The sequence below is a fragment of the Thalassophryne amazonica genome, chromosome 22 (assembly GCF_902500255.1).
Source record: "Thalassophryne amazonica chromosome 22, fThaAma1.1, whole genome shotgun sequence".
In the NCBI taxonomy this organism is placed as follows: Eukaryota; Metazoa; Chordata; class Actinopteri; order Batrachoidiformes; family Batrachoididae; genus Thalassophryne; species Thalassophryne amazonica.
In genome coordinates, this window is record NC_047124.1 from 11,490,904 (window position 1) to 11,504,221 (window position 13,318).

Consider the following 13,318-nt stretch of genomic DNA (forward strand, 5'->3'; position numbering starts at 1 on the left):
TTGTTTTTTTTGGGGGGGGGGGGGTCTGCTGGGATGCCAATGCAGAGCAGACGAGAAAAGGAAGCCCCGTCTGGAATTGGAACCATGGAATCTGGTGACACTTCGGTCTAAACGCTTTGCATCTGCTTGAGCGCGCAAACACCTTAAGCTTCCCCACAAAAAGTTCTTCCCTCCTCACACAAATGCACAGCACATCAAATGCCACGTCAGACACGCCGAATTCTCGCTGTGTGCGCACCAATGAAGGGGGGGGAGATAACTCCAGCGCGAGAAGCACTACTACACAAGCAGCTGCATAACAGGAGCCACTTTGAGCGCGCAGGATTATCCGAATGTGCTCAACCCTGATAAGTGGCATAATGCAACATTTCCATTGGAAGGGTTTTCTGCTGAGACTGAAACCCAGGCGCACAAGAAGCACTACTTATAAAGTTAGCCAAATCGAGCTTTTTGGGATTATGTCACCATGCAAGTGCCGCCGTTTCAATGGTGTGGGGGGGATATGAGAGAAAGTGAGAGAGAATACAGACAGACAGATGTAGAGAAAGTAAACTGCTTCAAAGCATACTTAGGCTGCCTTAAAGAGACAGCCACCCCTTTTCTTTCTCATGAAGAGGTGGGAAATTAATAGGGGTGCCGGGGAGAAAAAAAAAAAAAAAAAAAAAAAAAAAATCGATTCATGTCCGAATCGTGATTCTTATTTATTAAGATTCTGAATCAATCCAAAATGTCCAAGAATAGATTTTTAAAAAGCATTTTTTAAACATTTTCTTGCTTACTTGCTGCGTGTACTGTTTGTCAGGCAATGGCCTCCGTACGACAGCGTCCCCGGGGGGGGGGGGGGGGGGTCCGGCGTGCTTCAAACATTAGCTTAGCATGGCGGACGAAGAGCTAATTCAGCCAGCGCCATCTTTGCTGAAGGCAAATGTTTGGGCGCATTTTGGATTTTATTATTTGCTGCGTAAGAAGGAGCTTGACATGACTTATGCAGTGCGCAAAATCTGCTAAATGAAAGTCAAGTACTTCGGAAACACAAATCCGCAAGCCCACATGCTATGGCATCACCCGGGGCTAAAACAAGCGAAGCAGCGGTCTCTTCTGACTACTGATCAGCGCTTCGCTAAACTGCCAGCCAACTCTGAATGAGCAAAGCAGATAAGTAAATTTACATCTTCAGAATCACTTGATTAACCTTGTAAAGTCTTGTAAAGCTGCATTTTCTTAAACATGAACATTTTTTAAGTTTATTTCTCAAAGCTCTTTGAATCGAAAATCAATTCTGAACCAAATCGTCACCCCAAGAATCGGAATCAAATTGAATCGGGAGTTGTTGTACGATTCACATCCCTAGAAATTAATATTACAAATCAGTTTGTTGTGATTCAATGTGATATGATTCTTTATTTAATGTGGACCTTTATTTTGTAAGGATAATTTAGAATAAGCCAAATGTGGCCTTGCTCACCTTCAAATATATATTCCACTGAAAAAAAATAAATAAATAAAAATCAGGGCCCTTCCCAAAAGTTTTGCTACTGTGCTGCAACACAGTGGCGCTGCCTCTGCTTGCCTTGCGTTCACCACTGAGGGCAGCACCACATACAGTAGAGTAGAAAGTGCTGCAGAGAAGAAGTAGCTAGCTGTTAGCATAATATAACTTTACAATTCTGAACCAGTATGACCGTATGAAGGGCCCGTCCACACGGACAAGAGTTTTGTATCGTCTCAGCATTTTGTCCACACTGAGCTGCTGTTTTCGGGGGCCCGAAAACAATACTTTTTGAAAAACAGTCCCCAGAATGGATAAATCTCAAAACAGCACCTTTGTGTTTTCATATGCACAAACAATATGTAATCTGTCAAATTATTTGACACGGTGGACAATGAAAGGACTGCCTGGACACGTCTGGAGTTGTTACAAGTAATAATCTTAACACGTGCATGGCGGAAATCACAAGTTGTGGAAGTTAAACAGAGCTCAAAATGAGCTTGTTTATCCAGTGTGTGGTGGCCACCCATACCTAATAACTTTAATGACCCAGAAATTCCATAAAATAAATAAATAAATAAATAAAAGGCTAGAAAAGGTATTTTGAATAATACAATTCAAAAGGGTGCAAATTTTCACTAGTTTCCATAAAGATTGCTCAAGGTTCTGCACCATTTTGTCCTCTGAAAATCACATACAAACTCAACTTGGCCACAAAAAAGGCAGTTCTCCCTACAGGAATGAGTAACAGGGGGTTAAAGGCAAGAAAACCATTTAACGTCGCTTTATTCTCCAAAAGGTAGTCGCGGCATTAAAGTTTGGAGCTTCAGATCAGCACTCTGAGCCTCGGCGTTAATGCTCAGTCACATTTTTGTGGGTTTTAGTCAGGAGAAAAATCAGCTTGTTTCCGCCAATTCTGCAATGTTCAAAGAATAGAACCGTTTGTGGAGGAGGAACTTTTCTACGGGGGGGGGGGGGGGGGGGGAGGAGAATAACTAGGTAAAGTCTGCCAGGATAGCTATCTTAAACTAGAAGGTACACTGAGTCACATGTGGAGTCAAGTTCCTTCTTAACCTCACTGCCGAGGGAAGGCGGAATAATTCCTTAAGTCCTCATTGTTCTGATAAAACCTGATTTTTGTGTAGGAAAGGAAAAGAGTGTAAGGGGCGAAGGAGATGAAAGTGGAGGTTTCTGGTGCAGAATATCAGTGGAAGCCTTCGTTTTGGAGTCTTGTGCTAATGCGGACTGAGTCAAATCCGTTGCCATAGAGCTTAGCGCTGACAGTCAGGCTGGTAACCATGTGGTCTCCTCAACAGGTGACCAAACACGCTACATTAACTTGATTAATCAGCGCAGTATAGCAGCGATTACAATCCGGAGGGTTGAAAAAGTATTTACAAACACACCCTCTCTCACAGCAATCATCTCATTTTGTCCACTTCTCATCTTTATCATTGCCAAGGAAACTGAAGTGTGTCTCCTGCTGGGTTTTTTTTTAAGGCTCTTCAAATTAATTTAAAAATAAGGATAGATGTGACAGATGGCTAAATTCAGAGATTCAGCTTCGTGTCTTAGCAACAGTAAAGGAATGGGAGCGAAGCCGCGTTATTGATTTTGCATGGGGGGGGGGGGGGGGTCAGTGGCGGAAAACAAGCAAGAGCTCGCCACTTAAATCTAACGTGCTTCAAAGAGTCTATAAGCACACATTTGGAGAAACCTGACTTCAATATGAATCCAACAGAAGACACTATGGTGGCACACTGTACACGTGTTCAGCCTAAGGGAAAAGACCGTGAAGACCACACTACCTCCTGACGCGGATGTGGTCAAAATGGGGAAAATGTGCCGTGAAGTGATGAACACATTGCAAAAGATTACCTTAAGCATAATTAGTGAGGAGAATTATTGACGTAAGGTCTGACCAAAAGTATCTCGGGGGTTTTGCTCACTAGTGGGGGGCAAGTTGGAGTGTGAGATCCATAGATGGACTGGGGGGCATCTGATGTTTTACAGATTCTGTGCTGTCGTGGCGCCAGAAGATGAGGCTCTCAATTTACGCTTGTCATGAACTTTGGGTAATAACTGAAAGAACAAGGCTGCAGATACAAGTGGTGGAAATAAGAATCCTCAGTTAGGTATCTGGGTGAGAAGCTCCACTATCCAGGAGGGACTCTGAGTAGAGCGGCTGCTACTTGGAGTCAAGCCAGGGGAGATGGTTTGGGCATCAAGTGAGGATGCCCCCTGGTTGTCTCCCACGGGAGGTCTTCCAGGCGCATCCAACTGGGATGAGATCCAAGACATTCTATAGGGATTATATTTCCAAAGCTGGCTTGGGAACACCTCTGGATCCCCCATGAAGAGTTACAGGACTTGGCCGAGGATAGGGAAGTGCGTGATGAGCTGCTTGGTTTGCAGTCACCACAAGCCAGATAAATGGCAGAAAATGAATGAATGAATGAATGAGATCTGACCCATAATGAAACCAAACAGGCTGAGCCTCATAAGTTCCACAACTGTATAAATCCTACTTCTGTTTTGCAAAGAAGCATAAAAATTGCACCCTCAAGCCAGGTTCATTCAACCTGAAAAGTAAACTTTATTTCTTCGTCTTCTTCCACTGAAGCACTTGGCCAAAAAGATGACCTCTAGTGATATCACATATCAAAGAATTTACTCACATCTCGTAAGATGAGTACCTACATTGATTGCTTGTGAGTTATTTCAAGCTGTGGACGATTGTGGATGCATTTTAAAGCGGCATGTAAACAAAGCCTCTGACGTACATGGTGAAAACCTGCATCTTCCCATCACACTTTAGACGCTAACTACATTTGGCAGACACACTATCGTGCACGCTTTCCTCTTGAATAAACACTGCAAGCAGCCATTTGCCTGAGGCCCAAAAAGGCACGAGAGCATTTTAGCCGAGCTGACTTCTGCAACACTGCGAAGTCGAGGCAATTCTGTGACATCAAACTCGGTAGAAAAGCGTCAAGATAAAGAAAGAATTAGTGCAGTTGTTGCATTTATACTCCTGACATAAAAAAAAAAATAAAGTGCATTGTATGTGTCACTCTTCATAACGTTGTGTGTGAGATTACAAACAATGTGTGCACACAATTCATGTTTCAATGCAGACAAACAGACATGCAATTCTCCAAACAAGCCCAAACATTGTACTTGATGTTCATTATGAGGATTGGCATTACAAACCAGAACCGCCCACGCTTTACCGCCACGCTACAGGCACATTTTATACAGTATTTTCTTCCCTGGTTTGGGGGTATAGCTTTTCTCCAATCGCCCAAACACCAGACATGAACAGGAGAATCATTATTCTCGCTCTGCTCGTTGACAGCCGGCTTACGGCTGAATTTTCTGTCATTAAAGAAACATTAATGAAGATGATTAAAATGAGCGTGATGAGGCGCCGGGATGTGGATGTGGATATGAACCGTGCTCCTGTATACTGAATGCCAGAAGGAACTTTTGGCTTTGAGTGAGTGCCTGCATTTCATATTGTACTGCAAATGTTTTTCCTTAAATTTTTGTTTTTCCTTCTATTGTCTCTGAGCTGCAACGCCGACCCGTGAAGATTACATTTCCTTGGCTTGGCTAACTTTCACACTATAGCGGAGTAAACAATTTTTAAAAAAGCAGGCTAAGAATTGATTTTTTTTTTTTTTTTTTTACGCTGAAACTTGCACCTCAATGTTAAAGGCTCATTCAGAGTTATTTTTGTCTCGATTTTACATGATCCATGTGGATTTTTCAAAAAGGATTCCATTAGTTTCCACTGGAGTAAATGACTGTCTTTATTACTTATCAACAGTGTTTAGTTTTTCTCCTATTTTTGCTTCTTTGAGGACAACAAAAACACTGCTGGGGACATGTGACCTGGACATGAGGTGGAAAAACGAACTGGTACAGACACGAAGTTAAACAATAGCATGTTACATTTAATGTGCTTAAAACTTTCAAACATTTGAAAAATTCATAATATTCATTAAAATATACATCAATAAGTAATGTGTGATATATATATATATATATATATATATATATATATATAATTTATTTATTTATTTATTTTTCCCCCATTGTGTGCATGTGTGTGTGTATAATGTGTGCCTATGTTTCATCTTTAAGATTATTTTAGGTGACATGCTACATTAAAAGGTGATCAACAATTTTGTAAAAAAAAAAAAAAGGTTTTATTCAACCAGGCTTTAATCATTTAATTACTGTGTTGTCATATGTCACAATTATTATATTTTTATTTTATTAAATTTAAAAACACCAATTACATTTTTGTTGACACAAGCATGTTTGAATATTTGTTTATTGCTGTAAACTGCACTGAAAAAAGAGAACTGATGAACCAACTTAACCCCATAACGCCCATCGTCGCATATATGCTACAATCTGACTCAAATATGCAACTTACCAAATTGACCTGTATGCCCGTAGTCGCAAATTTGCAACATACCATCATTATTATTATAACATAACAAAGTCATTACCAGAATACCCAATATTACTATGTAGTTTTTGTGCAAAAGTGAAATTAATAATCTCAACATTATTTACCATCTACTTAAAGGCAAAAACACACACAAAACATTTTTTTATATACAGCTATATAAATTCGGGCGTTAAGGGGTTAAATTAATTCTTTCAACTGATAACATCTAAATGCATTAAGTTGTTTGAACTTTGTAAGTTGTTTGTAAGTTGATCTAACTTCCTAACGCAAGTTCAAACAACTTAATTCATTCAGGTGTTGCTAATGGAAACAACTTTTTAAGTTTTTTTTTTTCCCCAGTGTGAGGTATTAAAGTCTACTGCTGATGAGGGGCTCAGAAATTGGTCATGTGAAAAATGTTTATTTATGTTTAGTGAGGGAAACACATGCACGTTTGCTTTTGCATTCTAACACTTAAATTTGTTTTGTCCTGAGTGAAAAAAAAAATCCCAAAACGTCCAAATAAATAAAATTTGAAAAAGCCTTGCAAAAAAAGTTGAACTTCCCTTTTAATATTAGTGATACCACTACTAATCCTAAATAAACTAATTATGTTATGCCTAACTGAATAAAAAAGCACTTTCAAGAGACACATACGGGTCTTCTTAGCTAGCACAGTTGGCCTTTATTTTCTTATACAGTTAGCTTGTGCTTATACTGGTGGCTTGCAAAGAAACATACAATAAACCATTTTCATGAAATCATCATGAATGCATTATAAGAGTGAATTAAACAATTTTGCAATGCGAGGGCTTTGAAATTACTCCTCAGACATTTACATGCATTTTATAATTCCATGATAAACATCTGTGCACTGCTGTGTGCATCACAAATGACTCAGAGGTTTCTCGACAATTATTATTAGTCAGATTACACGAGTACGTTGAGGAACTCCCTCAGCTCTAGAGAACATTCTGACCCTCAAGTGGTGTCGCGTGTGTGTCTTTATGTTTGAAGTGCTGTTTTGCACAGCGAGGGGTTATGCTGGGTCAGAAGTGCGTAACTCATAGCTGCACCCCCACAAGGTGTACAGATCCGGTACATCAATAGACAAGAGGGAGAAATCAACACTGCTTGTTTAAAAGGGTGCGTCCGGGCCAATACAGAGCCCCAGGGCATCAACCAGAGTACTTGTTATTCATGCCAAATGAGCCGGAGAAATAGAAATGTGGCTCAGGGCTTAAGAAATGTAGGTTTGTATACCGGTGAAGGAGAAAAGGGTGTTAGATTACAGGATGTATAGTCACTGGGAGAAACCCTCCTTAGAGAGTGTTGAGTGCTGATTGAAGACAATCGTGCTGATTCACATACTGACACGTAAAACCTCCATCAACCACCTCACTACTGGCCCGAGGCGAAGCATTCTACGGGGCAGAGCAGCGGTTCTTACCTTTTTGCCAATAAGCTTCTTCCTCAAGAACTCGCGAGCCTCAAACATGTAGGGGATGTCGTAGAGCGGACGGAAGCGTTTGTCTTTGTCCTTGTTCTTTTCCTTGACGATCAGAGGCCAGAGAGAACGATGGAGAAAGGGCAGGATGCAAGAAAAGAAAACAAAACGAGAGCAGGAAAATAAAGTTAATCACTTTTGCACTTGTAAAACTGTACAGTTTAACACAGTGGCTGCAGATCACAGATATACAGACACGCAGAGAGAGTTTCACACAAACTGTTTGCCTCTTCAGGCCTTTTGACAGCACAGATCTGGACTACGATCCCACTGCGGAATATTTTATCTTGAATGGCAGCATTTCAAGTAGTCAGTCCTCAAACATCTTTGCTGTCAATGCCAACATAAACACACACACACACACACACACACACAAAATGTAAGAAAATCAAAGTGCACACAGTTACTGAGGACACACAGATGCAGAGGCACGTTGGTAAACCAAAGCGAGCCGACACCGCATGCACACGCAGCTGAAGTCCTACGCTACCAAACTTCCCTCAATGCGCTGACAGGAGCAGGACACAAATAGAACCCATTTACATTTTCAAAGGGAGTCGGAGGTTTTGTGTTGCTGCAGGAGACAAACGCACACAGGTGTCATTTCTGTGCGGGCGGCATAAAAAAAAAGAAAATAGTAAAAATAATAACAGAAACAGAAAATGACAATGACGCAGCAGGGAAATAAACGACAGGTGCCAACAAAGCGAAGGTTATGAAATGGCAATGCCGGCGGGCTCGCTAACCGGGCCCCCCACCCTCCCAGATTCTACCAAGAATGCTGTCATCATGCAAACAAAAGCAACGCTCTTCCAAAAGAACACACAGCGTTGGATTAATTTCTCATTTGGACAATTCTTAAATGGCTCTCATCCATTTTTAATGCCTCACCAGTTGTTTTGAGCTGCCAGGTGTGGCGTACAGCTGGGCTGATGGATGTGAAGGGAAGATGCGTGGAAGCAAATGGGTGTGGGATTGTGTGCTTAAAAAGACGGATGGAAACAGTGTGACAATTCGGGGCCCAATGCCAATTTTAGGAAAACCATTCCTCTGCGCCATCAACTGCCATTCACACGTTGGATTTGGAATTACAAAATCGTAAAAAGTTTAACAGGAGGTTAATGAATGAGACATCTCCATGGTGTACCACTATAAATGTGTGTTTGCAATATCATGCTGGTTTGTGGCCATTTACTCCAATTATTCCCGAGAACGCATGACCAACACAGACGAGGGAAAATGTTTGAACATTTATTTTAAAAAAATGTGGGTGGTGCCCCGATGTCTACAAGAGGACTCAAGTTTTACATTGACCTATGCCAGTGCTTCACAATATTTTCTGTTACACCCCCCGGAAGAAGAAAACATTTCGATCAACTTTCAGCGAAGAATAACTTTATTATTATTGTTTTTTAGTCTGTAACAGAAAAAAATTGCATCACTTTGCTTGAAATTTAAAAAAAAAAATCCTTAAACTGTAAACATTTTTTGACCAACTGCCATTTGATACTGAAAAACAAAGTTAAATAAAATCAATAAATAATAAATTCAAACTGATCAGAACACTTACTCAGGAACACAATATACAAAACACCAACAGACAAAACAAAAATGAATATAAGAATTTGTGCTGATTTTTTTTATGATTTTTTGTGTGTGATTTTTATTTATTTATTTATTACTTTTATTTTTGGGGCACTTGCGTCCATGACAGAGACCATGTCTACTACTACTAAGGTCCTCCGCTATGGTGCTATGATGCTAACGGTGCTCACTGGTTTACTGAAGCAGCATTCACAAAGCATTCCTGCTTTGTGAAGCTGGCAATATTCGGCACGTTTTTGCTGGAAAAAAAAAAAAACTCAAGCGGCTTATTGTCGTGATTGGGGTGTAATGTCTAAGTGACGCCTTAATTTATTTTGCTTCATGCTGTCCGCTGCCAACATTTTAAGACAGCAGTCTTCCCTCGTCTCCCACCGTAGTGTGAAAAAACCCTACACAGAGCTGAGTTCCATTATGCTAGAGTCCTCAATACTCCTTGCGCACACTCTTGACAATGAGAGCGCCACTGCCACCTACTGTAGGGGATGTGCAATTACACTTTTCTAGTACAGGGGGGAAAAGCATGTTCCCCGCGGTCACACGCGCCCCTCCTGGCATCGCACCACGTCCCCCACTATTTGAGAAGAACCGACCTATGCGTCACCTGATCAACGTTTGCACAACACCTACGCTGCATGTATGCACGCTGAACAGGCATGCTTGGACTGACCAAAATGGTTTACGACTCTTGATTCCAGTGCAGAAGGTTCCTGGTTCGAGTCCATTCTCCATGTATTCGATGGAGCCGTGTCAGGAAAACCACCTGGTGTAAAACTTGGGTCAAATCGATCACATGCAGATCCACTTGCGACCCAAAGTGAACCAAGGGAGAAGCCAAAGGGACCTACTTAATATCATGGGAAATTACAAAAATAGGTTACACACACAAACATGGGCAAGGTAAGAACATTTTGAGATGATCTGTGTCCCAAAATCCATCAAATACACCCAAAAGTGATATAGAAGCAAAGTCTTGTCCAGTCTTGTTCTTAATGGTTGGATTTAAGGTCTTTTCATTGAAATGAACACCACTGGAAAATGTTTCAAAGGACAGTGTTCATCTTGTGAATAAGGCCTAAGATGCCTTAACACAAGACCCATCATATGCGAGACTGAAACCCCCACATCTACCAGCCAACAGCTCCTTTAGCCCTGCTGGGAAACTAATAACCTTGGAGATTAATAGCATTTTATTTTTATCTTACTTTCCTTTCTCCCTTGTCCCCTTCCCTCGCTACTTTCCCAAGCAGAGTGAGCACAGTGTGGAACTGTAGAAGTGTGTTAATCTCACACATGACCAGTGGAAATCCCAAGCACAGCCACGATCCGGTGTTGCCCATTTTGTGCCAGCTGCGGCTTATTGTCAACGTCTTTCATTCCTAAAGTCAGCTACAGTGGGATGATGGGACCTTTTAAGAACACTGTGAGCCAGCATCCTTCCATTTTTGTGCCTCAGCAGTGGATTTGCCTCTCCACTGCTGGGAATGAGCTTCAGCATATTGATATTGCACAGCTAAAGTATTTTCTATTTTGTGCAGTGTCGAAGATTTAAGACAAACTCACAGACCCAGAATGGTCGACATGCCTTGAGGGGCTTTTTTACACAAGCCCACGTCTCGGTAGTCCTTCATTTTGGGGTCACTGTGAGTCTGACGGACATGGCCCAAAGCGATAAGATAAACTCAACAGGGGAATAGAACAAAAACCCAACATTAGAGAAAGCAGAAAGAAAAAAAACAAAAAACAAATCATCTCAAATAAGATTTCTCATGGTTGAAAGAGAGTCACGTCACTGAGGGTAAGGAGTGTAAATGTCAGCACTCTGTGCCAATTAGAAGCATTGCCGAGAAGTAGACGAGGAGGCCAAAAGGTACTTCTCCACATTTTCAAACGTCCACAGGGAACAAAGTGAGAGAGTGGACGACGGCAAGGTGAAAAGGTCCAAAAACAAGAAAATGAAAGGAAAAGTTACTTGAAAACAAAGGAAGTCCGGCCAAACATACTGATGATTGCACCATTCAGACCAAGACACAGTGGCCAGTTCAACACATTTGACCTCATCTTAGCTGATGGTGGGAATATAAAACAAACAAAAAAAGGACTGGCTTTTAAAGGGCAGACAGAGAGAGCCTTAGCAGTGTCCACGATCAATGATGTCAATCGAGTGCCCAAGGGCTCAGCCTTCAGAGGTTTATGCAGCAACAAAGGTGAACTTCTTACAGACATTTGCTTATCTTGGAAGTGACATTCACATCTCTGGGTCCTCAGCTTTGGAGATCAGGAAACCCCAGAGAAGAGCCTCAGCCGTGATGCGGTTGATGGATAGAGGTGTTTGCTGATGCACATCTCTTTACAAGAGATCGAAGGTCCAAGTCTTCAGGGTTGTGTTGCTTCCTGTTTTACTGTATGGTTGTGACACTTGAAAGCTAACCAGTGGCATACGTTGACAACTGCACATCTTTGATACGGGGTCTCTTCGGCGGATTGTCAGATATGTCAAATGAGCTGTTACTTTGGGACACTCTGATGAAGAGTATGACCTTGATTGTGAGGGAACATCAGCTACAACACTTTAGGGTCACTTTCCACCTGGCTGTTGCAGATATATTTGGTACTTCTGAGAACTGGGGATGGTTGTGGGGGATGTGGCGATGCACAGAACTAGCAGATACTCCCAGATTTGACTTGATGCTGTTTGTGTATTAACTCTACAAGCAACAACAAGTGCTACTGTAAATGCCTATAAACAGACACACATTTAAATCCCCCCCAAGCAGATTAAAGCAAATAAAAACCAAGCTGTTCTTTGCCGTAGAGCTGACTTAAACTTTCAGTCCGCTCCCACCAAAGACATCTCAACAATCGCACACAATGCAGGAAGGTTGCAGAAAGAAGAGAGCGGTTGCTTTCTCTCATCCGTGACCCAATAAAAACACTTTGCTCTGGCTGCCCTCAGGGGGAGTTCTGTTCTATTTGGGGTAACTTCCTCTCATTCTGAATAACCCACCACCGCGCAGGAATCATCTCTGACTGCTGCAGAGTTGGATGGTACAGTGTCGCAGGGTTGCAGGGGCTGGGCTGCAAACGCGTTGGATTCTGCTGCTGGAACCTTTTGTGGCGTCTCAAACGCAGAGTGAAGTCATGACTCAGGAGCACGTTGTGTTTTCTGACGTCCGACTGTGGGGTGGAGGGAAGCCCACAGCACGGGGGGATTTATTGTGCATTTCACCGATTTGAGCAAAACGCACTGGAGTACGTTAAAGACAAAGTGGGCATTATTTTTTAGATTGAGCTGCACGCTGGGAGCGTTTGATGAACAGTCAACACTTACTGCATTTACTTGCGACACCGAACAGCATTAGTCATTCGCACGTGCATTTAACAAGAAATGGCTGCAGAGGGCTGGAACGGAGCAAGCGCACACGATAGCGGGCGCATTAAGGATACGGCTTGTTATGATAAAATACATAACATAATTATGTTTCCGGCGTAATTGACTCTGGAGCATAACACAAAACGTCATTACTAACCCACTAAAAATTGACTCGAATTGACAAACACAAGAGCAAATGTGGACTTCGGAACCAAATTACCCTTAGCGCCATAATTACCAACATACACTCAAGTCACTTGTGATTAGCTGGGAACAAACTGGAGTGCGTTAATTTATTGGGACAGTTGTGACAGGTTGTAATCCGTGTTGAGATTACATTAATAAGGACGCCCCGCAATAAAGCAAAAATACAAAGTGAGCTGAGCAAGGCAGCAACACCATGACTCAATGTGTGCAGTGTTTACTTTCAGCCGTTGCCACTGACAGATGGTCAGACTAGCCTAATTGACAGGCAGAATAAGGGCAGAAAAATCAACAATAACAAACTGTAAATTAAGCATTTTACACAGAGAAAACTGGGAGGAAGAGGAGAAGAAGTTCTCAGTCACATCACAGTCAGGCCCATTCATAACGGCACTGACAACTTCTGAAATTCTGCAGCGTCATGGACAAATTGATAAGCTCACCATTGACAGCTCAGTGATTTTGATCTTTGACCCCAAAATCAGTAGGCTACTTGGGGTCAAGATGTTTGAAAGTCGACCAGTTAAAAAAAAGTTATTGCTCTCATAAGATTTTTACAAAGTATTCTCTAGTAACCTTTGACCTTTTGACTCCAAAATCAGTACTTTTGTCGTGGTCACTGTGTAATACATATACCAACTTTGGTGACAATTGGGCCAGTACAACTGAAGTTATCGC

At 41.8% G+C, this 13,318-nt stretch overlaps 1 protein-coding gene across 1 annotated transcript in view; it reads right to left on the reverse strand.

The window, feature by feature from the left end:
• snd1 (staphylococcal nuclease and tudor domain containing 1) overlaps positions 1 to 13,318 on the reverse strand; it is a 311,160-nt gene that overhangs the window by 252,390 nt on the left and 45,452 nt on the right. Inside the window, exon 11 of the mRNA XM_034162933.1 lies at positions 7,405 to 7,506. Coding sequence (XP_034018824.1) covers positions 7,405 to 7,506 — 102 coding nt within the window. The remainder of the gene's footprint in view (positions 1 to 7,404; positions 7,507 to 13,318) is intronic.